Source organism: Oreochromis niloticus, linkage group LG8 (genome assembly GCF_001858045.2).
Source record: "Oreochromis niloticus isolate F11D_XX linkage group LG8, O_niloticus_UMD_NMBU, whole genome shotgun sequence".
NCBI lineage: Eukaryota > Metazoa > Chordata > Actinopteri > Cichliformes > Cichlidae > Oreochromis > Oreochromis niloticus.
In genome coordinates this window covers 21,916,720-21,941,123 of record NC_031973.2, presented here as the reverse complement: position 1 = coordinate 21,941,123, position 24,404 = coordinate 21,916,720, and the positions used below count along the sequence as shown (strand labels likewise).

Here is a 24,404-nt window from a genome sequence, read left to right as displayed (position 1 = left end):
CTTGACTGCATTTGGTTTAACAGGGATATTCTGTGTTAGAGGGCTGTTTGTCCCTGTCTGATGTCTGAAATATCCCGCTCTCAGTCATCTCTGGAAGGCGGCATCAAACCTGTCGTTGCTGTAGCAGCTGTGCTGCTCTCCTCCTCCAGCATACAGAGGATAATAGCCTTAAGTCCTGCACTGCAATTGAATCAGAGCTGGCCTCACGACAACCACAGCTGCTCTTATTACAGAGCAAAGTGAGAGACACAGAGGGGGTCAGGGGTGTGTGTGTCCACACATACAGGCACACATACCCACAAGATAACAAGCAGCTAAAATGAAGCAGCAAATGCAGAGACAGATCTAGCGCACACACGCAGAGAGCAAACCAGAATGGAGCCAAAATGAGGCTGAAACAAACAGAGATAGGGGTCACACAAGCTACAATGAAACAGTGGAAGGAGGAGGGACACACACACACACACACACACACACCAAGAAGCCAAAATGAGCCAGCAGTGGGGAAAAAAAAGCCTTCAGTGCCAGCGTTCCCTTTAAGACTGAGGCTGGGTTAAAGCGATGTGGCCACACAGTGCAGGGTGTGGCTCTAAGCGTTGTTCCCTCTATATTTATCACCCAAATCATCCACATGTTGTTGTGTTATCACAGTGTGGAATGTTGGATAAAAGAGGGAGAGACTGGACATCTGAAGCCACAGAGTGAGACCAGTGGCAAACCAACAGAGCGGCCCACAAACAACACTTTCTGTTGTTGTTTAGCCGTATATAGCTTATCACAGAGAATTTATTTCAACTGGAGTTTTATTTATTGCCTTTTTGTGTTTATTGGAGATCAGTAAGTAGGCCAGTGCTCTGTGTACACCACACATATAACTCTGTTATATACTCTTGGGCCTAAGAGCTCGCTTAAATGTCAGGTTGTCCTATGTGAGGGAGACAGGATGTACTAAAGAAGGGTGACACTTTTTCTCCTGTACCTCTGCCTACGCCTTCTTGATTTTTTCCTTTCTGTACATTTTCCAGTGTCTCACACACAAGCTTTTGGCTGTGTATACAAGTGCAACCCTGTAACGCACAAGGCAGTGGCCATCAAAATAAACACACACCACTCAGCCATCAGTTGTCTGGCACAGGGACAGGAAAAGCTGAATCGGACTGTTTGGAAAGCTTTAATTTGGATTATGCCTCTGGCAAGAACATCATTCACCTGGCTTTTAAAGAGTTTGTGGATTTAATGTAGTATAGAGTGGAGTCCTTAGCAAAGACTAAATTCACTTAGACTGACCAGCTTAGATCAGACTCAGAGAAGCCTTTTAGGCCCTCGAATGAGCTTAATTTTTTTTTACCAATATATTTGAATGTAATTTTAGTGACTGAAAACTGAATAAAGCTGCTCATATGGTCTAATTCAAGAAGTTACTGTTCAGTTTCCTCTGGCCAGTTGTCAAGGTCCTTGTATGATTTTTTTAAGAATTACAAACAACAATAAAACCGTTCATTTAACATGAGTTAAAACAGTAACTTGTATATAGAATGTCTGTCTGAACACAGTGTAGAAAGGTTCTTGCTCAAGGACTAATGAATTTACACAAATAGGCGTCCATCCATCCATCCGTCCCTCCTCTTGGTCCGATTTCAGCAGTGTTGGGAAGGTTACTTTTAAAATGTATTCCACTACAGATTACAGAATACATGCCCCAAAATGTATTTTGTAACGTATTCCGTTACGTTACTCAATGAGAGTAACATATTCTGAATACTTAATATATTATCATGCTTTTTACAACTGCATGAATGTACTATTGCTGTGTGATTTACTACTATTACTGAAGGTTAGTCGCCATACCAATACCAACTAGATTTTTAAATCTTAATATAAAATGAGTAACAGTAGGGTGGACATTAGGTAAGGCTGCACTTTTTGCAGCGATCTCGTATAGAAAACTATTCCGTGCATATATAAAACAGGTCAGCGGCTCCGAACCGTAGTAAAGGGACCTCTGGCTAATACGTCGGGTTCTGTGTCAGGCTCGTAGCCGAAAACTAGCTTTAGAATAGAATAGAATAATCCTTTAATTGTCCCACAAGGGGAAATTTGGGTGTAACAGCAGCAAGAAAGTCACATATACAAACAAACAGTACACAAGACACAGAACAGAAACATACACAATTTTTACATATTTACATCAAGGACAATGGTTACCAAAAACAGAGTACTGTACCGTTATTAAATTAAATAAAATTAAATGAAGTTAAGAGGCAAACCCTGGTTATAGTGTGAATCGGTTGATAAAATAGTGCATGTTACAGTGCTGATGTAAACCTCTATGTTTGTTGGGAGCAGTTTTGCTTGTACAGTCTGACAGCTGCAGGGAGGAAGGACCTGCGGAAACACTCCTTCATGCATCTAGGATGCAGCAGTCTGTCACTGAAAGAGCTCTGCAGTTCAGCAACATTTCCATGCATGGAGTGGGAGACTCTGTCCATCAGAGATGTTATTTTGGCCAGAGTCCTTCTGTCTCCCACCACCTGCACTGGGTCCAGGGTGCATCCCAGAACAGAGCTGGCCTTCCTGATGAGTTTATCCAACCTCTTCCTCTCAGCTGCCGGTAAACTGCTGCTCCAACATACCACACTGTAAAAAATGACGGATGCCACCACAGAGTCATAGAAGGTCTTTAGAAGCGCTCCCTGTACTCCAAACAGAGCATTAGTTTTGTGGCTCCAGTCTAGTTTATTATTCAGGTGAACACTCAGGTAGCTATAAGAGTCCACTATCTCAATGTCCACTCCCTGGATGTTCACCGGTGTCAGTGTGGTGGGTCTGTGTCTCCGGAAATCCACCACCAACTCCTTGGTTTTCCCGGCGTTGATCAGCAGGTGGTTCTGCTGGCACCAGTCCACTAAGTCCAGAGTCCACTGTCTGTACTCTGAGTCGTCCTCACCTGTGATGAGGCCGACTATGGCAGAGTCGTCAGAGAACTTCTGTAGGTGGCAGCGTGGGGAGTTGATGGAGAAGTCTGCAGTGTAGAGGGTGAAGAGGAACGGTGCCTGCTCCAACGGAACTTATTGTTTCGGAGGAAAACACGAACACAGTGTACAGTCAAGTCTTAATAGCTTACTTACAACTGGACTACACTGCCCATGAGGCTTCTTTAGGGCTATGCCTGTAACACTCTGCCTATTGCCTTCATAATAAAACATTTTTTGAAAAATAATTTTTAAAAATATATCGTCACGTCATTATGCGGGCCGCAAGTTGAGGTGACATGGGCCGCGAGATTGAGACCCAGGGGTCAGAGTCTCTAAATGCATGTTTTGTTCCGGCGTGGAATTACCAAAAAAACAGAGGGCATAGCCTAACATATGAAAAAGGAAAATACTGCCATGTAATCCCTTTATTATTATTGATACTTGAACACGGTGACAACTTTGATCAAGGAATTTAAGATTTAAGCATATACCCTGCTTGTCAATGAAAAAGCCACTCCATTTGACATCGATGCAAATGTCTGGATCCAAGCAATGCGGCCACTCCGAGATGAACATTTCCAAATTCAGTAATTGGATGAACAGGACTGTTACTTCGACAAGCAGTGACGCCCAACACATTCCCTTCAATTTTCCAAGTCTATAATTGTGTTTATTTTTCCTCCGTCACCTTTGAGGTCAAATAATGTCACTGGGGATGATGGTCAGAATGATAATATGTCCTCAGAAGCCACAGTGTTTGGAAAACCTTTTCAAATATTGATAGTGAGAATGATTAAAATTTCATATTGGCACTGATGGGCTGTGCTAAGACCCACGGGGTGGCTACTGAAGGTGTGATTGTTGACTTAGCATTACTTATTGATCACCACTGACCGACTGTGATGGGCAGCAGTTCACCAGCATTGGCTATGGTGCTGTTAACGCCACCTAAATAATTATATGGAAAACATTTCATATAAACAACACTAGGCTTGCAGTAAATGACAACCTAGACCCCCAAGATAACATTTATAAGCTATCATAGAATTGTATATATTGATACAGCTTGCATCTATACAGTGAAATATCCTATCTTATTATATCAGCCTTTATAGAGCATCTATTTTGTTAAATATTTAGTTTTAGCAATGTACTATTCTTATTATCATTTAGGAGGGTTGAGGTTGTCGCTGGTTGGTTTTGGGCAAAAGCATACTTGCTTTAGAAATGGACAGGGTCCAAATGACTCCTCAATCATTGAGCTTTTGTGTAAAAGAGACCTAAAGGCAAATCTTTTTTTATTAGCTAAACTACACCACACCCACACAGGTTATCAGAAAGTCTCTAAAGGGGAAATGGCCTCCATTCCCATTGCCTGCAGCAAATGTATTAGTTTCTTCATTTATTGGTTAAAGCTCTATTTCAAAGCATTAAAAAAACATAAGAATTGTTGAAGCAATTAGATCAAAATTCAGAAAAGCAGTTGGAACCTGTCCCCACAATCCTAGTGCAGGTGTCTATGCAGTTTAATTGCACTTTGGCTTGTATGCAGAGCATGATGTGGATCGCACTGGTACAAGTGTTCTTAAATTTCCCCAAATAATAAATCGAATGTGTTTAATTGGGAGAAAGGAAAGTAAATTTGCATCCAAGACCAACACAACACACAGGTGTTTTCCTTTGAGGTTTATCCATCTGTTCCACTGTCTTTATCTCTCTCTAACCCCACTCTGCCCCCATTACCCTCCCTTACTCCTCTGTCACTGACAATTAGCACAGGACTATGACTTCATCCACTAATGACTGTGAGAGGAGCAGACAGGAGAGCAGACTGTGGTGTATGCAATATGGATGACATTTGTCTGACTGCCCCTCTCTTTATCTGAATTTTCTTACTCTGTCCTTTTCCTACGTTAGAGTTGATGCATATGTGCATTTAGGACTCCACTAACTAAACAGGAAGCTAAATCATGCAGTCTAAATCAGCAGGCTTGTGCTCGCTACCTGTAATCTACATACCTCCATGCCCCCATTTCTCTATATAAAGAAACATGTTTACCTAAATGTGACGTGGAGAGAGCCAGAGCTTTATTTAAAACAAGCTTAATTTATATTACAGCTGCAGAGGTACTGCTCCACTGGAGAGAAAACATTTTCCACACATCTGCTGAGATAATGCTGCAATATATGCAAAACTAGTGTATTTTTGACTGCATAAATAAAAATGATAACACTTCAAATACTGGTGATAAATAAATAAATATATATGACACATAAGCAATAAGCAATATAAGCAGATCACTTGCTGGAGGTACAAATCTTAAAGGTGGTTGGTAGTCAGAGACAGTAAGCACATGTGCCAGATGAACTGAATCAGCTGACAATCTCTCCATGACAGCCAATAAACCTTTTTCATGGCAGACATTATGACTTGTCACTGTAGCACAGGAGTATTAATAATGGCTCCATTCCCCTCGGGGGGTTGTCCTGCTTTTGTTCATGCTGTTTCACTGTCGTGGCTTTCTGAGACACTTAATGGAAGTGAGCCATTATGAATTCTGCCATTACTTTCCATGCTGTGACATGGTGTCACGGTGTCTTCTGAAAGAAAGTCTGTTTCCCTGAGGAAGTCTAGGTGCAAGAGTTAGAGAGTGGAAAGGGTGTCCCGGTGTAGATGCATAAAGGAGTAAAATCATCATCATCGTAATCATTCTGTCACAAGCAGAAGAGTCCACACTGAGCTGGGCAGCAGCCTGAAGAATGCAACAAGCTGCACAAACCGAGTCGAGGATAAGGCTAGAGTGTGGTAGATTAGTGGTTTTAAAAAATTATTTTAATTTGATACATATTTGTGACGATATGATGAAGAACTTGGTGTGCGATGGTAATGAATTTTAGACCCAGATCCAAATCCAGAACAACTCTAAATAACGAATTACTTCTAAGTTAGGCCAAGATCTGCCTTAGTTAAAAATGTTGTGTAAATCCACCCATGTTCTTTTGAGTAATAAACAAACTCACCATGATTGAAAGCTATCCCATAATGATTGTTTAACTAGATTGTTTATTTCATTCAAGTTTAAGTAAATCTGCTTAAACAAACATTAGCTTTCCTGCCAAAATCCTATTTATCTTGTACACACTTTGTTTAACTAGTGAGTGCTAAAGCTAGTGCAGAGACTAGCTAGTCATTAGCTTGAGATCTGCAGAACACCAGTCTTACTCTACAACACAGTGCCTGCCCATGTAGCTACAACACCTGACATCTAACTTACATTTTAATGTAAGTTGGTTTTAACTAATGAGCTAAACAACAAATAGTTTTCATTTTCTCTTGAAAGCATTGGAAAAAGGAGCATCCATGCTGCTAACAATCCCAACGACACATTTCATTCATTTGAAATCAACAGCAAAGTATTTATGACCTGTCATGTTATTACGCAGTACTGTGATTGAAGTTTTGAAGGTATATTGAAGTAGTGAGCGAGTGAACCAAAGAAGCTTTGTTCAAACCTCCATTGTGCTGCGTGCTCTAACCCTGGTCATAGTTAGCAGCCAGATGATGAGCATAGTGATTCAGCCAATGGTCTTGGCTGGTTTCCTACTGGTGTCCAAAGACATGCAGTTGTGTTTTGTGGATGTGTATATATGCAGCCACATACTATTGTATCTTCCAGTACTATTGAATCTAACTAGAGAAACGGGACAGTCCAGCTTTGTTTGCCAGTTACTTGTAGAAAACAATGCTACGAGTGCTCTCTGTCTCAGCAAATAAAGGAGAAGCGCAGTGCAATCCAAATTAATTAGATTCTATTTGTGGCCACATTGCTTTGCCTTCTCAGCAGTTGTGTTTCTTTCATTAAGCTGCATGTGTGTTTGGTTGATTGACGGAGAGTGGGGGTTGGGAGACAGCTGAAATAGATGAGGGGAAAAGCAGGCAAAAACGGAACGATGGGACATCTGTAGATGGATGTGAATGGATTTTCAATAGCACTGACAGTGTCCGTGTGTCCAGGAAGATCGCCTGAAGAGCACAGGACATTTCAACTTTGACCAGTCTCCAGCTAGCTGGTGGAGGCAGTTAAATAAAGATCATTCCACTGTATACTAGCATGCTGAGTCAATACCAGAGAGAAGGCATCTTAATGAGCCTGTGTGTACGGAGATCTTAATCCAGTCTACTCAGCAGTCTTTGGCTTGTAGTAGAAACTGAATGACATGAGCCTTCGAGGATATTCCCCGTTTTCAGATGGTATCGACTGGACATAGTGAGGCAAATGAGAACAGAGTGAAAACAGAATGAATTGCTTTTAAGTTGGTTGTGGGATAGAGGGAAGTAAACTGAGGACTGAAGCTAAAGATGTCATCCTCTTGGCAAAGCAGTTGTGATGTGAAGATGAGATGAGAAATAAGTTATCGATGCCATATTTGGAAAATTATTTTGTTGCAGCAGTTGAAGAAAGAACGTACGAAGAGTAGTCATAACAGTAATTAAAACAGTAAAAACAATAATGATAAAAATAACTCATAAAATAATATGTAACATACATTATTATTATCATCAGACTGTGCCAGATAACAGTGACATATGGTATCACACATATAGTTTGAAATAATTCCTGTATTATCCTGTGGCAACGGAGCTGGTCACCTCCTTCTTGTTTACAGCCCCCGTGTTGGTCTCCCAGTTCAGTCTCCACCACATCCTGTCACAGACACGGACCATGTAGCCATCCTCTTCCTTCTGAAGTTGGTTGCCATCTATCTTATTCACATTCAGAAGCAAATGATTCCTCCTGACGACTTCAGAAAATCATCCACAGGTGTTACGAACTCCTCCACCTGCCCATCACTAACACATCCAGCCACTGCAGAATTGTTTAATTATTTCTGTAGATGTTGTACTGAAAGTCTGACGTGTACAAGATGAGCAGGAATGGAAACAGTATAATTCTGAGGAGTTCCTGGACAGACTAACAGTAAAACTACCGGATTTCGGACTTCCTTTTACCACCTGCTGCTGGATCAGAGTCTTTCTCTTGGACCGTGTACAGAGAGTTAGAGGTTAGAGGCTGTGTACTAAGTCCCCTAATGTACACTCTACACACTCATAACTGTGTCAGTACCGCCCCAGACAAAGTTCGCAGATGATACCACCGTGGTGGGGGTCATCTCTGGGGGCCATGAGACAGCATACAGAGCTGAGGTTCAGAAGCTGTTGGATTTGTGTGCAGACAACAACTTGGACCACCAAGACAAAAGAGCTGGTAGTTGACTTCAGAAGGAGGACGTTTGTGCTGCAGCCCATCAACATCAATGGGGAGTTCGTGGAAAGAAAAGTGGTATTTGAGAATGAGGTTGTCAGTATTAGTGTGGTCTCTGCTGCCCTCTAGGCCCTAGAAACTGTACAAACACAAAGAAAATGAATGGGAGTCTAGATTTAGGAACACAGTGTGGTATTTATCAGCTTCTTCCTCTCAGCTTTGCACAGAAACTTTCTCTCTCTGTCTTAAACGTTTTTTCTCGGTGGGTATCTTCTTAGAAAGTGTATTTAGTTGTATTTTAATTGTATTTTGCATATACATTTTTTCATCTGAGTTACAATTTTACACCCACTTTAGAAACTACCCTTTCCACGAGGCACCTAAGTATTGTGGCTGTACAGTAAGTGATTGATTCACTGGCTTTTAACTCTTTAACTGCAGGTAAACATTAAGGGTTATCTGTCATGCTCATGTGGTTGTCGTGCAAATCCAAAACAGACATTCTGATTAATTTTCCTGATCATGTTCCCACTCAGGTCCACTCCGTCCATGTCAAAGAGCTTCTGGATGCACTTTGGAACAGCTGCAATCCCCATCAAACTGGGGCTCAGTCACCGTTTACCTTCCAGTGTCAGCTCCACGCTGTTCTGGGCTGTTTTCCAGGTGATTTTCTTACTTTTAGTCTCTGTTGGCTTTTGTTCCTTTAGCCATGATGCTGCAGGGAGACACAGTGATGGAGTCTGTAGTTAACCTTTTTCACTAATGCACTGTGACAGCAGAGTGGACCGTGGAGCCAGCCACAGAGATCATGACTGCCTGAGATCACCCAGGCAGTCAAGTTTTACTTTCTCCTTAGATAAAATATGGGAAACCGTGTCACTATTAACTAACACTTTTAAACATCCAAAAAGAAGTCAGAATAAGACTTTCAGGAGTGACTGAGTTTAAACTCATCAATTGACTCTTTATCAGCATTAATGGCCTCCTCACATTCAATACACAAAATAGCAGGAATGAGACAAACAAAAGATATTTGACTGCCTCTTTCTCCAGCCTGGGAATGCTGCACATCGAGATCCCACTGGAAAGAGCTGGAAATCGTTCCATAGCTCACTTTAACACACACATGCTGCTTACATAAATAAATGCACAGTAACAAATACTGACAACTAACGATGCCATTTTCGCTTTATATATGAAAATACATCCGCTGGATGTTTTAAGAGTTAACTTAAGAGGAACGACCCATTGAAGAGCTCGCTGATCTTTTTAACTCAACATGCTCTGCTATCCTGGACTCTGTTGCTCCACTCAGGACTAAACATATTAAGTCTTCATATCAACCTTATCTGAATGAAACCACCCGCGCTCTCAGACGCAAATGTCAATGTGCAGAGACAAAGTGGAAGAAGTCCAAACTCCAGGTGTCTTTACGAATCCTACATGACTGTTTATCAAAATATCAGATGACTGTTAAAGCCGCAGAATCTGCTTTTCTGTTTAGAGTAATTTCTAGCAACAATGACAAGCCCTGAGTTCTTAATAGTTTTTTATTCAGTGATTAACCCCTGTGCCACTGTTCCTAAGCAGGCTTCCTCTGCACTTCGTGCAAACTTTCTGAAATACTTTGGTGAAAAAATCTCAGCTTTAAGGTCTCCACATTCACAGGCAGTGCTAGACCTAGATTCGTCTTCTAAATGCTGTTTTTCAGCAGTTTGAGCCTTAAAGGCAGTAATCGATCACTTAAGACCCTCTAATTCCCCTCGGGATATCCTCCCTTCTCGACTTTTCAAGGAAGCTTTTCACGTTATTGGCTCAGTATTTTAGTTTTATTAAATGCTTCCTTGTGATCAGGTTATGTAACAGCTCTTTTCAAACACGCTGTTGTGCCACCAATTATTAAAAAGCAACTAAAAAAGCAAATAATCTTGTTTTATCTGTTGACTCAGGTTGTTCTGCTATTTTAGTCCTTTTAGATTTGACTGCCGCCTTTGACACAGTTGATCATAACATTCTTTTATCGAGATTCGAACACGTTGTTGGTCTTAAAGGCACCGTTTTATCATGGTTTAAATCATACCTGTGAGAGAGGTCTTTTTCTGTTGCTGGGGAAAACTCCTCTTCTCCTGCCCCTTTTTGTTGTGGTGTAACACATGGGTCTGTTTTGGGTTCCACTCTGTTCTTTCGAAACATGCTGCCTTTGGGATCAGTTTTCAGGAAATACAACATTCCCTTGCAGTGAAATGCTGATGACATCCAAATTTGAAACTAAATGTCTCTGTCTAACTGTCTACATGATGTTAAAGACTGGTTAACACAGAATTTTCATACCTTAAACGAAAATAAGACTGAAGTTATTGGAAGTCATGCCCCTTTGGGTAAGTTAACTGACACACTTGGTCCTCTTGCTTGTCATCATTCCCACACTGTAAGAAATCTTGGAGTGTTTTAAGATCAAAATCTCCTGTGACAGCAATCATCGGTGTCGTCATCGACCGGGGCATTGGTTGCTATTGACAACAAGATAAAAGCAGGGGGTATGTTGTCTGAGCTGAACTGGATCCTTATGCTATACATTCACTTTTAGAATTCATATTTAAAGTTAATTGTAGCTAGACTTGCTCAAAGCATCAATACTAGCTTATTTTAATTGAAAACACTGTCATATGCAAAACTAGGATGGAACTAGTGGTGGCGAGAGGTTATAAGATGCACCCCATGTCAGTACATGGGCCCCAGCTGAGTTCATTATTTAAATACAATGCAGATAATTACTTGGAGCTACTGAAAACTAAATGATACCAGATTCAAAAGATGGCAAAGAAGCTTTGAATTAATAATGTGGATTGTACTTGGGGTAAATGCTGCAGCTTGAATTGTATAAAAGTATATATTACCATCTGTGCTTGTTTTACTTACCTTGTGGTTTCTTTGTGCTCTAGTCATTCCTCGGATCCTCGACTCACCCACTCTGCAATACTCACGTCATCGGACGCTGGTCTTCTCTGTTTAATCTCAGCCGCGACTCATACTCCGCCTGCCTGCCCTAATGTCTTCACTATTCGGAATCTCTGGAGCGCTCCACCTGGACTCTCTGCTACCGCTCCCACCACCTGAATACTCACTAGTAGAATTACCTGTCCAAATTCCCCATGATCTCGCCAGTGCACCTCAGATATCTCTCTTCCTCTCCTGCAGTGACTCTGACTATCGTGCCTAGGACCATGACCCCATCTTCGAACCCCCTGTAGCTCACGCTTTATGTTCAGAGCTTCAAGTGCAATCCTCGTGTTTTGTAAATAAAGCTTTGTTATTTCGATCAAGTACAGTGCTGCCGTCTGAATCTGCTTTTGAGTCGACTCTCATACTCTGCTGTAAAACTACGGCCAGAGACTTCATCTACCAGTATTTGTATAAAAGCTCTCTGTATTTATGTAAATGTCTGTAACTTTACCTAGCAACGTCTCAGTGCTGTGCTGTGGTTGACATCCTGATGGAAGAAGCATGAAAATATTTGTTATGTCAGGCTGGGAAAACCTAATGGAGGACGATTGCTGACTATTAGCAGAGAGTCTGATGGCTACACTCACTGCACGCCTCAGAGGACAGAAGTTCATTAGCTGCTGACACATGAAGGTTTTTTTATATTAACACATATTTTTGGTATGTTAGAAAATTTCTTTCATACCTAAAAATGTAATTCACTGACCTGTGCATGGATAGTTGTCTAAAAAAAATTATCAAGAATTTTATCAGGCACCACCAGCTTGAAAATATGAAGACTGAGAGATGATTAAGTCGAGTCTGTGCCTTCAGTTATGTGTGAGTGTCATTAAATGTATCATCCTAGGACAATCAACCATGTCACACCCCCGGCTCAACAGGAAGGGCATATTATGGACATGACACATGACTATATACAGTATGTGTACTATAAAAAGTACATTTATTAAAAAGTGTTTTGTGTCATCAGTTGATTGTTAATGTGTGCAGTCTGTGTATGGGTGTTTCTGTGATGTGCAAAGCTAACAAAATTCAAACAAACCCAAACGACCTTGAAAAGCAAGAAACATTTGAGCAATTAACCAAAGTAACTAACATTGTTCCAACTGAGCCACTCCCCTAATCCAACAATCCTGGAAGTGGATATAGCGGCCTGAGGGCCATCACACACATTTATTTAGAATCAAACAGTTGAAATCACAAGTAAAACTAGAAAGCGAAAATTTCGGAAGAAATTTTAAGTGTGCCTATGCCGCTGCTAATCAGTGTAGTTTGCCATTCATACGGCTACAGAGAGCAAAACTCAGCAGAGCAGCCATTCTCCACCACGAACTATGGTAAATACAAACACCGCTCGCGCCTCACAGATGACAGCTTACAGTTTGGGGTAAAGATGAGGTGACTTCGTACAGCCCCGATTTGCAGACGCTGTGCACAGAGGTTCATGAGCAGAAGTCCCATTGTACCACGGCAGACCCGACAATGTTTGCATGAACACGCTTTGAAGCATTACGTTATGGACCACTTTTCACACATGGTTGGTGTACCCACACAGCCAGCTGTAGCTTTTCAACTCACAGCCCAACACACAGCCAAAAAACAGCCAAGAGAACACAGACTTTACTCCCGAGAGGCGTGATTGCAGATGCCGCTCAGGTGGGTCCACCTCCCCTGCAGCGGCACTGCAGACCACGCCCCGCCACACACATCAAACACGTAAAATAAATATTTATGCACTTTTGCATTCACTTTTTGTTTCTTGCTATTTTTACAGTGTTCTGAATGATTAACAATGATTAACAATGGTCTACAGCCAATCTTGTGTATCTTACAAACTTTGGTTGTAAGATTCAGATAACTATTTAATAAAAGCTAAATATTTTATATGAGAGTAAGAAAGAAATGTATATCTTTGTGTCCCCCTTTCCCTGTTAATGCCCTACCTGGCCCCCTGGCAAAAGCTTTGCTAGATCCGCCCCTGCACAGTTACCAGCTGTCAGCTACACAAAAAAGGAGCTTGGTGTTTATTTGTCTCTCAGAAACAGTTCATAACTTCCCTTCAACTCATTCATGTCACCTAAAGTGTAAACCTGTTTCTCCATCACCAGTTCAGCTCTGATGATTCAGTAACGACATCTCCTGGTTTGGACCAGCCCTTTTTTCAGCTGTGGCTCCAGCAAACGTCAGCTGATACTAGAAATTAAAATCAAATGAATTCTAACAACAGCTGATCAAGCTTAAACGTGCTGCTGTTGAGAAAACAAGAGAGAAAAGCCGATCATTGATCAGTTTCATGACTGAAGTTTCAACAGGCGAGAGAATGACAGGGGAGCCTGTCATAAAGGTCAACATCAGTAACTTAGCGCGCACACAGCTGTATAGAAACTCCGCATTGACTGTAGAAAACATGGACGATGCGACTCCACCTCCTACCATTGTGCAAAAGTGAAGCCAAAATACCCCGCTTGTGGAGGCTGAGGGAGTGTTCGCCCGGGGCGCCAAACAGGCTAGGACCGCCACTGAGCATACGCACTGTGTTGGAGGCTTGTTGCTAGCTAGTTAGCGATGCTACACACCTGTTACTCTAATAGTCTGTGTTATTGAAGGATACAGCACTTCTTATGTTTTTTTAATCCATTTTTAGACAGCGATGAGATCAGCTGCACACTCTACAGAGGCCCAGAGTTACTGTTAATATCAAAAATATAATGCTGTCCTTTGAGATTTTAACATAAGGCTGTGAGTGTAATGGATCTAAAACCGTTTAAATCTTCAGAGCTCTCTACAGCCTGGTAACATGGAGACTTTAAAAACAGCAGCACGAGGTTTCATTAGTGTAGTGCGATTTGTTCTTTTCATTTAATAATAGAGTCCATATTATATCAACAGCTACATTCACCCTGGAGAGAAACTAGTGAGGGAGACCATCAGGACCAAGCTGGGTTTCCTGGGTCCAGAGGTTTGGAGAAACTTCATCCCTTTCTTTCATCACAGCTGTCCTGTGCCAGAAGTTCTGTTGACCCGCTGAAAGAGGCATCATTTAAGAAACAACAGGAACACTGAAGCTCATCGCATTGATCAAGCAGGACTCATGATCTTCACCAGCAGCTCCCTCACAGGGAAATCTTCAGCACTCCTCTGTAGGCCCGCCCCAGGAGATGGATAAACCCAGCATTTCATGAACACTGTGATGGAGACCTTTGGTTTGTGTAATGTTATAAATACTCGGATACTCCCCAGAGGTTCTGGACTTTTACATGAACATAATATATTCAGTCCTGTAGAAAGTTATATATTTAAAAATATATGATCCTCTCTGGTTACTCTGGTATGAATAACTCTGCATCACTTTATGGTAAATAACACTATCTGCAAAAAACTGTGAAAGAATTCCAGATGACAAGTTTGTAGTTCAACATACAAGTGACGACCTTTGACATTCATCGTGTTTTATTCAATTGTGTCAGAGAAAATCTCATATGCTCTTCATGCAGCTGAGTACATCAAGTGTTTAAAACGGAAGCTGTGCAGGTCTGAGATCAGCAGCTTTGTGAAACACCAAACTGAGGTCCTGTTAATGCTGATATATAGTGACACCGTTACATGAGTGATTAATCCTTTTGGTTTTTTGTCTTTAACTTTATCAATAAAACAGCTGCAGCTTTCACTGACAGCACATGTGGTACTTTAACCTTTGTACTGTTTTCATCAGTTCATTTTGCACTTAACATGTGAGCATGTTGGATGATCTGTCTGCTGTCACTGGGTGGTGCTGAGGTCTGAATCTGAGGGCAGCTCCTGTAATCACAAAGACAACAGAACCATCAAACTCAAATATAAATTTTATCCCTCAAAATTGAAATGAAGATGATTCTTCTGTCCTCACTCAGGATCTGAAGTTCTTCTCTGACATTTTTTTCAGTATTACAGTACTCTACAGTACTTTAATCCATAGTTCCTGATTAATGAGAAGTTACTGAAGTACAAGCTTTTAAAAAAATGTTACCGTCTTTACAGATGTGGCAAGAGACTGAAAACATGCTGCTGTTTGCACATATTTAATATTCACCTCTGCACAGGAGCCGAGGCAGGGTGCAGCCTGTTGTTTTTTGAAGTATAATACTTGTAATAAAAGTACAGTAACAGTAATTAGTGACTGAGCAGCCCGGGGCGTTTCTCTTGATTTCTTTAGTCAGGGTAAATTCATTCACCTTCACAGATTAGCTAAACGAACCCTGACAGCCGAGTGCTCATTTTAGCTAGCTAGGTCTCAGGACCTAGCTAAGGATGGTAGTTACGGAGTAGCTTACAAACACGTTTAACTTACCGAAAAAGTGCAGCGGGGCCTCGGGTCCTTCAGTCGGGTAGTCCAGTTTACTGAAGAACACCTCAGGCTGTCAGGTTAAAACACTCGGTCGTGTTTTCGTAATGTACACGCTGGCCCTCCTCTCAGAGCATACGCTCGATCTGCTATTCCCGAACAGAGATACGCAAGTTTCTCCGTGACTGCAGCTGCCACTCAAAGCTGCTATGATGACGTTTCACCCCAATTTAACATCACCGCGGTAGGAATTAGAATCAAACTTATGGGAAAGGAGACCCCTTGGACATCAATCAGCGTGATGAGAACTATTGATAACAAAAGAAAGAATCTTTGGGAAAAAAAATTATCTGAGGAGAATAAATTTATTTTAGTCTGACCCCAGTCCCATCCGCTAACATGGAGGAGGCGGGGTTTATGACCTATACTGCAGCCAGACACCAGGGGGCGATAGAGACGTTTTGGCTTCATTTTTGGGGTGCTGTCGCGTCGTCCATGTTTTCTACAGTCAATGGGACAAACTGAAGACTGTTGCCATGGTTGCAAGAATGTTACCGTAACACAGAAGCTAAATCTGAACTGTGATATCACCTTGACGTCATGGTTGTTGCTTTGATCTTTTTTTTTTTGATCTGTCGGTTGCTTTGATCTGTTTCCCATAAATAGAAGTTTTCTCCCTTACACGCAGCATCTTGACAATACGTCGGACAAACTTAAACGAAGGATCGTACTAGACAGTTTCTGTAACCTCCACTGAACTACCTTTATAGCAAGGATGCCTCTCTTGCTTTTGACTCATCATGTGATTCCTTGGGCTTTTAAAAAGGCTCGACAGCTCGTGAGATCTGGTCTGGGACAACCTCAGGTACAGTCTTGTTCACCTAATACTGAGACAGATTTTGTAGCCAACAGGTTCACAGATCGAAGGTCACTGAATTACACGACAGGCTTGGAGTGCCCGAGTGAAACTCAGCAGAACACAGCTGAACAGTACACGTCTGTCATCAGCAGAAATAATTTACTCAACAATACTTGTTCTACACATGTGGATACACCATGTGATGAATCCTGTGAGCAGTTTCACAGAGGTTCAGACGGATCTCGTCTATCCATAGTTCCAAAAGCTCTTGTTTGCATACCCAGAGCTGCTGTTCTTATCACGAGGCCCATAATTAACTTCACTAAAGCAACCGTGACAACTTTTCTCAACATGGCGGTAGATGGCCTTTCGAAAATCAGAGGAATGCTTCGAAATTTATTCCCTTTGCCTACAGAAGTTTTACATTGTTGTATCCAAGTTGCCTTTGAGATAGCCCCAACAGAAGCAGAACTTATAGTTCTCATCTTTTTCTTCACCGGAATTTGTTTCGTTTGCTTCAGATTTTGTCGAAACTGTCTGTCTAGACTCAAAGAAATAGTTTCACAAGATTTGAGCTGGGTCCATATGAAAACTTCAGGCTCAGAGTGCCCAAGTGAAACTCAGCAGAACACAGCTGAACAGCGCATGGTTTTTTTTGCCAGAACGGATTTACTCAACAATACTTGTTCTGCACATGTGGATACGCCATCTGATGAATTCTGTGAGCAATGTTACAGAGGTTCAGAAGATGACACTTTTCTCGATTTGGACTGAAATTCATGAATCTCAGTCAAATCTTAGAGAAGAAAGCACCAGTGAGACTGACAGTACAGGGATCTGTCAGACAGACTGATTCCTTAAAATAGCAAGATGAGGAAAATATTGACCGTGTCCTTAAAGAGGCATAAAAACAATCTTGATTTGGTTAAAACTGTTTTCAATTAGCTATAAAATCTTGACTGGAGTATAACAATATTCATTAGACTCTTACCATCTTGATCAGGCAATACACACAACAGTTCAAAACGTACATCAACCCAACCAGCCGCGACAGATGGCTGCCCCTCCCTGAGCCTGGTTCTGTCGGAGGTTTCTTCCTATTAAAAGGGAGTTTTTCCTTCCCACCGTCGCCAAAGTGCTTGCTCATAGGGGATTGCTAAACCCTTTTTGGGTTTATCTCTCAAATACTGCAGGGTCCTTCCCTTACAGTACACAGAGATTTGGGATGACTGTTGTGATTTATTGCCTTATAAATAAACTTTAATTTGAAATAAAAATGTCCAAATTTAAAAAATAATGGTTTGTGTGTTCTTTTAAGTGATGTATGTCAAAGTCAGTGCAACAAGTCAGTGTTTCTTGATATTTATTTATAATCACCTCTGTTAATTCTTGATATTTGTTATTGAGTGATTTGTATGTATGTATTAGTGCTATTTCTTAAATGTGTAAAATCTGTAATATATTGTATTGTTGAAATAGTTTAGTCTGTTACTGTCTTGGAGCAACAGTAACCCACATCATCCCCTTAGGGATTAATAAAGTATTCTGATTCTGATATGTGTAGTATTTAACGATTCAGTAATGAATGAAGCTTGACCTTCTGGGAAAGCCTTTCGCTTCATGTGAAAAGCAGTGTTATGTTAAGCTGCCTTGTTGGCCATAATAGTTTACAGATGAAGCATGTCCTCTCTTGTCCTGTGCCATTCATTCTCATTCCCTCTGCTTTACTGCTTCCATGATGTTAAGCTGATTTTAAATACTGATCTGATACTTCCTGGAAGTTTTTATTGTAGAAAAACTCTTTGTGATGAAACATCAGCTGAACTTGTCAGATCAGTGTGCTGAAAGGAAAAGGTATAACATCTTTTCTGACATGCAGTGGAGCCCCGAATGTCTCAGACCAAGAGTGAGAATCCTCCTCTTGCTTTAGTTTTGAATTTACTTTTGACAAAGTTTATTCTGAAATGAGAATATTGACTTAAAAATGCGATGGAAAAATCTAATCTATTAATGGGCTTTTCTGTGTTAATGACAGTTCCACTGCATGGATGTGTGTTTACATACCGCTTTGCTTTTAACCAGTTATTACTAAATTCTCTCTTCCACAGCATGTCTTTTGTCCTCTCTCCCTCCCCTCACCCTCATAGGAGATGTCTGTCTTTCCCTGAATTTGGTTCTGTTTGAGGTTTCTCTCTGTTAAAGTGAAATTTTTCCTTCCAACTTTTGCCCAGTGTTTGCCTGTAGGAGTTTATCTGATTGTGGTGGTTTTCTCTGTGTAACTGTAGGATCTTTACAATTTAAGTATCTTTAATTGGACTGAATTGAATTATACTATCACATTATATTCAGTGCTCACTTGAACTTTCAAATGTATAAATAAATACAAATTATGGGATTTCTGTGCAATAGTTGTATAAACCATATAGATGTTGGCACTCAGTACTTGGTACCTCAGTGATGTTTATGCAACGTTTCATCGAGATTGGTTTACTTGTCTAAGAAGAGATAGTTTGAAAGAGAAGTTTAGATTAAAAAGCTCCAGTACGAGTACGAGTTATTGTAACTGATTGTAAAAAGTCAGCACAACGAAAACAAACTACACCTAAACTCGGTTTATATCTGACCCAAATAGAGTGCAGTTCATAACTTCTTACCTGAAATTCAGTTAACCTGACGCTCCGACCGGCTGCCGCTTCTACTCTGTTTGAGCTCCGCGTTAGCCACCACCGGTCGATCGGCGGCTGCCTCGCCGCCTCGTATGTCTCTTTCCCTGCATGTCCTTTCTGTCATACACCGGTGGATAGCTGCCCTCTGTTGTAGCTCCGCGTTAGCCACCACCAAACAACTGTTATTTTTTCCACATCGACCAGCATCATCGGCCCATATAAATGAAAAATAAGTCCAGCTGAGACACAGACTCTTGGCGAGCGATTGGGTGGTGAAACGAGTGTCAGCCGCCTCACTGTAAGCCAAGCCCGGGTGCTTTTTAACGAAGGGTCGCTAGCGGTGCTAGCCGGCTAGCAGCAACACGTAAGAGACCTGTTGCTAATATGGGATGTCTTGATAAAATGAGCAGATATTTGAAGTTTACACACCTACATTCTCGCCTGAAAATATCTTAAAAGTTTGTTTTGTGACCTAGAAACACGAATAAAAGCATTATAGAATCCAACTGGTGTCCGCCATTGTTTTTCATCGTAGAGGCGTGCTATGAAAGTTAATAACTTTTATTATATTAATAAAAGTTAAAGTTAAAAGTTCCTGCTGGCAGCGGCACGGTTGGGCAGGCAGTGGTGCGGCACCTTCAGGCAGTTGAGCAGGTGGTGGCGCGGCAGCTGCAGGTGGTTGAGCAGGTCCACAGACAGTGGTGCGGTTGAGCAGGTGGCAGCATGGCAGGAGCAGACAGTTCCGCAGGCGGTTGCACAGCTCTTTCCAGCTCATGGCACAGTTGAGCAAGCAGTGGTGCGGCAGCCGCAGGTGGTTGAGCAGGCAGTTCCACAGGTGGCGGTGCGGTTGAGGAGGTGGCGGTGCAGCAGGGCAGGTGGCTGAGCAGGTGGCGACACGTCAACTGAGAGCGGTTAAGCAGGAGGTTTTCGCGGCAGCCGCAGGTGGTTGAGCAGGTGGTTGAGCAGGTGGCGTTGCGGCAGCCGCAGGCAGTTCAGCAGGCGGTTGCACAGACGGTTCCACAGGCAGTTCCTGCCGGCGGCGTCACGGTCGGGCAAGCAGTGGTGCTGCAGCCGCAGGCATTTGAGCAGGTGGTGGTGCAGCATCTGCAGGTGGTTGAGCAGGCCATTACAAATGCGGTTCCAGCAGGCAGCAGCGTGGTTGGGCAAGCAGTGGCGCGGCAGCCACAGGTGGTAGAGTGGGTGGCGCCACGGCAGCTGCAAGCGGTTGAGCAGGCAGTTGAGCAGGCGGTTCCACAGACGGTGGTGTGGTTGAGCAGGTGGCAGCATGGCAGGAGCAGGCGGTTCCGCTGGTGGTTCCCGCAGCTCGTTCCTGCAGGCGGTTGCGCGGTGCGGAGGAGGTCCCTATCTAACGCTGTTTGCTGGGTTCGTGTCATGGCTGCGTCGTTCTATCATGTGTGGCTGCGGCAGCTACAGGATGAAGGACCAAATGCAGGACTCACAGACACGGAGGGATGAACACAAAAAGGCAGCTTTATTGAGTTATAAAAACATTCCATAAGGTAACAACGCAACAACAGACAGAGGAAAACACAGGGCTTAAATACACAAGGGAGTAAAAAAGGGGATGGGAAACAGGAAGGAAACACAGTTGGGACTAATCTGATAAAACGAGACAGGGAGGAAAGAAAACTGAAAGCATGGAACACGAGACTGTCAAAGTAAAACAGGAAACGAGACATACACAAAGATGCAGACTTGACACAGTGACATGACTGACTAGGGAACCAGAAACATGGAGACAAGAGTAACTAACCATGGAACACAGGGAAAGCACAGTGACAGAAAATTAAAGAATAGGAATTATAAATATAACACAAGCAGAAAACAATAAAAGAAAACCAAAACCATGAAAAACAACAAATCAAAGAATATAACTTCATCTGAAAACACAAAACACTGGGTCACAGACCCAGTACCATGACACAAGTATTTAGAACACACAGAAGAATTGCTTATCACAGCATTGCTCATTAAGGCAACAATGCAGTGTTTTTTAAACTCCCAAAATATGATTGTGAATATTTTGATGTAGAAAGTGGGATTATCCCCATTAGCAGCATCTCCTCCTCTCTGGCGCACTGAGGATGAGGTTGATCACACAGTCTGATGTGCATATGTGCTGCATTTGTCACACCGTATTTAAAAATGAGTCGCTCCATTGGACCTTAGGGTTACCAAATCTCACTTTAACCCCTGAACACAAGGATAACCTAATGAGGTCTTTGCCATCATTGATCGATAACCCCACCTATAGCCAACACCTTAACCCTGTGTTTTGGAGAAGTGAAATAAATATTTATTGTTGGAATTTTTTAATTTTTGATGTGTGTCACATAGAATAATTATTTTTATTGTCCCCTGATTACCAAAGACTTGACTTAGACCTCACAGAGTTAACCTAAGCAGCTGATCCTGCAAGTGGCAGTAATACTCTCGAGCTTGCTATTAGACAGTCCATACAGCAAGGGGCGCACCACGTTTCTCTTCACGTACAAATTGACCCCTGACCTCCTGTCGTCATCCGACCCTGAATCTCACGTTTTCCTACTGTGACCTCAGACAGTCAGCACACTTCCCAGCTCTACCTTTAGCAGCAGGTAAAACCTCAGAAAAACATTATTCTGGCCGCAGTGACTCTCGTTGTTCTGATTTAGTCGCGGATTTAACAGGGAGAAAAAAATGGCCGGAGTCGAGGAACTGTCCCCCGCTGCGAGCTCGGTGTCCGTACGGCCCCCAGAGGACGAGATTGACGACGACGAAGATGAAGATGTAAGTACCTTATTATTCATGGGCTTTTGAAAAAAAGATTGAATGAAAATGGGACTTTAGCAGTGTGTTGTACTGTTTTGTTTGCTGTGTTAGTTCCCCTGCCTAAATAGGGCAACACCAAAGCTAACTAGCTAGCTACCTACCTGAGGTGTATGGTCTGTCTAACAATGCTGCAAGCTAAAAACCGGTTTCACTGTACACGAATGTATTTCATGTTCCCACTTAGATGTTACCAGTTTCACTGTACACGAATGTATTTCATGTTCCCACTTAGATGTTAGGTAATTTTCCTGTATGTTCTTACTCATTAGAGATGTTTCATTATTTTCTAATGCACGGCTCAAATGTTTGCTTTTAAGCTGGATGAGACGCTGATGGAGAGATTGTGGGGCCTGACTGAGATGTTTCCTGAAACGGTGCGCACAGCTGCAGAGGTGTCTGCACACTGCTCAGTCTCGTTGATTAAAAAGTTCTACAGGTATGTCTCTCGCTATCTGTTGCTTTTCATTAGTAATTGCACGAATGTGTTTGTCAAGAGGCCACAGTAAAGGATATAGCAGGTACAAATTCTTTGCTCCTGCCAATTAAGCCAACTCTTAACTTAAATCTGTTGGTTCAAGTATGCATTGGGTAAATGCTACAACATTATAAAGAAAGGAAAAACACCAAACCACAACTGCAGATTTACATATAGCAAAATGCAATCTCCATCCATGGATTTTCTACCGCTTACAGGGTCTGGGGGTGAACTAATATTATTCCAGTCTTTGCGTATTAGAGTCTAACTAAAAGGAGTATTAGAGTAACTAAAGGGTACAGTATAACACATTTTAAACTGCAGGTACTAATCAGGTTGGTGTGCTGTTTCAGTTTTTCCCGCTCTGCGCTCTGGGTCGGCACTACCTCCTTCATGATCCTGGTGCTGCCTGTTGTGTTTGAGACGGAAAGACTACAGCTGGAGCAGCAGCAGCTACAACAGCAGAGACAGGTGAGTGTTCAGGGGCACTTTAGGTTGAGCGCCAGCTGATAGAGCACATGCATGGGGTAACTATGATGTACTTAATTATTGCTGTTCAGGGGAAAAACAAACCTAAGTATTGAAAAGCATTTACTGAGAATTGTCAGTGTGCACCCTGAATAATTGATTCTTCCCCCTTTAGATCCTGTTGGGACCTAACACTGGAATGTCCGGTGGGATGCCGGGCATGATGCCTCCTGCACCTGGCAAGATGTGAGGGGGCAGCAAGGGCCGACAGGAGCCTGAGATCTGCTGCTGGAGAGGCAGCAGAGTCACTCGGAAGGAGAGACGGAGAGACCAGAGAGAAGAGCGAAGACCTGAAGTTTAAAGAAAAAAAAAAAAGGCAGAGGCTGTATGTCAGCAGCGTTCAGCTCACTCCAACAATATTGTGGAGGAGGATGTGATGTGTGTCCAACACTTCCCTCTCGCTGTCTCTCCTTACTCCCAAGATCATGCAGAGACTGATTTCCAGAAGCACAGCTTCTGTTATTTTGTTTTATGGGTTCTTTTTTTTTTCTTTTTTTAAATACCTCTATCAGCATAAATCATTTCTTCGTATGGGATATCAGTTGAAGTTGGATACAGTGAAAGATAAGTGTGGAGGTTAGCAGTGGTATAGCTCGGTGTTTGTAGTCAGAAGAATGGTACTCTTATTGGCAGTTCAGTTCATCTTCATATGCTTATTGGTTCCCCTTGCATGTGAAGAATGAAGTTAGAATATCTGATCATATGTGACAAGTTTTATTAAATTATAAGATGGGTGTCTACATTGACCACATGCTGTGGTTCCGTCTTTGTCTCAATTCACCAGTGTACTATATGTGTATAGTATGTCAGAGTGTAATGCCTCTCGCTTTGAACTTTCCACGGTTATTGGTTTTATCGTGTCCTCCTGGTTAAATGACGCTGACGTGTCCAGTCTTAACTGAATGTATTTTGTTTTCCTCTGTTGTCATTCATATGACAGTATTTTATAATCTCCACTGAGCAACCCCATGATTTTGTTTTGTGTTCAACATGACTGCCACAATTAAAACACCAAATCAAATAGAAAGCCTTGCGTCTACTTTCACCTTGTTTTTGTGTGTAAGATCAAATATTTTGAGGTGTGTTTGTCAAATGTATTAAATAATCAACAAGAGGTATTATTGAAATTATCGTCATCAATTTTTTTTGGTAATCATCATAGAGTCTGTATTTATTTCATAACATTTTGATCATAAAGTCTTGATATTGGATATTATTTACAAAAGATATTTTAGGTTGTAAGAACCGGCTAACAATACTGATTCTGACAATAACTTGTCTTCAGATAGAAAGTTCCATTGTCATAGAAAAATGTTTTTATTGTATATAAATGATTAGAAATTCAGAAGTTTAGGAAGTAGTATTTAGGACAATGCTGCATTCACGGGTCGTTTCCAAAGGATTAAGATAGGAATGTGTTCCAAAGATTTCCAGAGACATAACTCCTTCAAATATTTTATGCTGATATTCATTTAAAGCCT

The 24,404-nt window shown here is 41.9% G+C and overlaps 2 protein-coding genes and 2 long non-coding RNA genes across 5 annotated transcripts in view; 3 read left to right on the top strand and 1 right to left on the bottom strand.

Annotated features, from left to right (window-relative positions):
- The window catches only part of LOC102078455 (uncharacterized), a 40,475-nt gene extending 29,169 nt beyond the window's left edge, over nucleotides 1-11,306 (top strand). The window contains exons 3-4 of the long non-coding RNA XR_265735.4: nucleotides 8,776-8,902; nucleotides 11,182-11,306. This is a non-coding gene — a long non-coding RNA (uncharacterized LOC102078455). The remainder of the gene's footprint in view (nucleotides 1-8,775; nucleotides 8,903-11,181) is intronic.
- LOC106098347 (uncharacterized) lies at nucleotides 7,415-11,275 on the bottom strand. Of its 2 annotated transcripts, none has more exons than XR_001224547.3 (4): nucleotides 11,159-11,275; nucleotides 10,571-10,749; nucleotides 10,320-10,437; nucleotides 7,415-8,378 (listed from the first exon to the last, which is right to left on the bottom strand). It is a non-coding gene; the product is annotated as an uncharacterized LOC106098347 (long non-coding RNA). The 2 variants fall into 2 exon arrangements; XR_003221297.1 differs by lacking the exon at nucleotides 7,415-8,378 and adding an exon at nucleotides 8,887-8,954.
- A 5,467-nt stretch (nucleotides 11,307-16,773) lies between the features above and the next one.
- On the top strand, nucleotides 16,774-21,777 carry LOC112847713 (uncharacterized). The gene is made up of 3 exons (XM_025909964.1): nucleotides 16,774-16,779; nucleotides 19,681-19,899; nucleotides 20,031-21,777. Exons 1-3 carry the CDS (start codon nucleotides 16,774-16,776, stop codon nucleotides 20,562-20,564), a joined length of 759 nt encoding a protein of 252 aa, XP_025765749.1. The 3' UTR covers nucleotides 20,565-21,777.
- tomm22 (translocase of outer mitochondrial membrane 22 homolog (yeast)) lies at nucleotides 21,571-23,953 on the top strand. The gene is made up of 5 exons (XM_003438705.5): nucleotides 21,571-21,706; nucleotides 21,779-21,878; nucleotides 22,238-22,356; nucleotides 22,749-22,866; nucleotides 23,039-23,953. Exons 2-5 carry the CDS (start codon nucleotides 21,789-21,791, stop codon nucleotides 23,111-23,113), a joined length of 402 nt encoding a protein of 133 aa, XP_003438753.1. The 5' UTR covers nucleotides 21,571-21,706; nucleotides 21,779-21,788; the 3' UTR covers nucleotides 23,114-23,953.
- The last annotated feature ends 451 nt before the right edge of the window (nucleotides 23,954-24,404 follow it).

Bases quoted from the DNA above. Each gene is read 5' to 3' on its own strand.
- tomm22 (XM_003438705.5), top strand. From the start codon at position 21,789: ATGGCCGGAGTCGAGGAACTGTCCCCCGCTGCGAGCTCGGTGTCCGTA. The intron at 22,357-22,748 runs GTATGTCTCTCG...GTGCTGTTTCAG, and splicing joins TTGATTAAAAAGTTCTACAG to TTTTTCCCGCTCTGCGCTCT. The intron at 22,867-23,038 runs GTGAGTGTTCAG...TTCCCCCTTTAG, and splicing joins AGCTACAACAGCAGAGACAG to ATCCTGTTGGGACCTAACAC.
- LOC112847713 (XM_025909964.1), top strand. The intron at 19,900-20,030 runs GTGGTTGAGCAG...CGGCAGCCGCAG, and splicing joins CAGTGGTGCGGCAGCCGCAG to GTGGTTGAGCAGGTGGTTGA.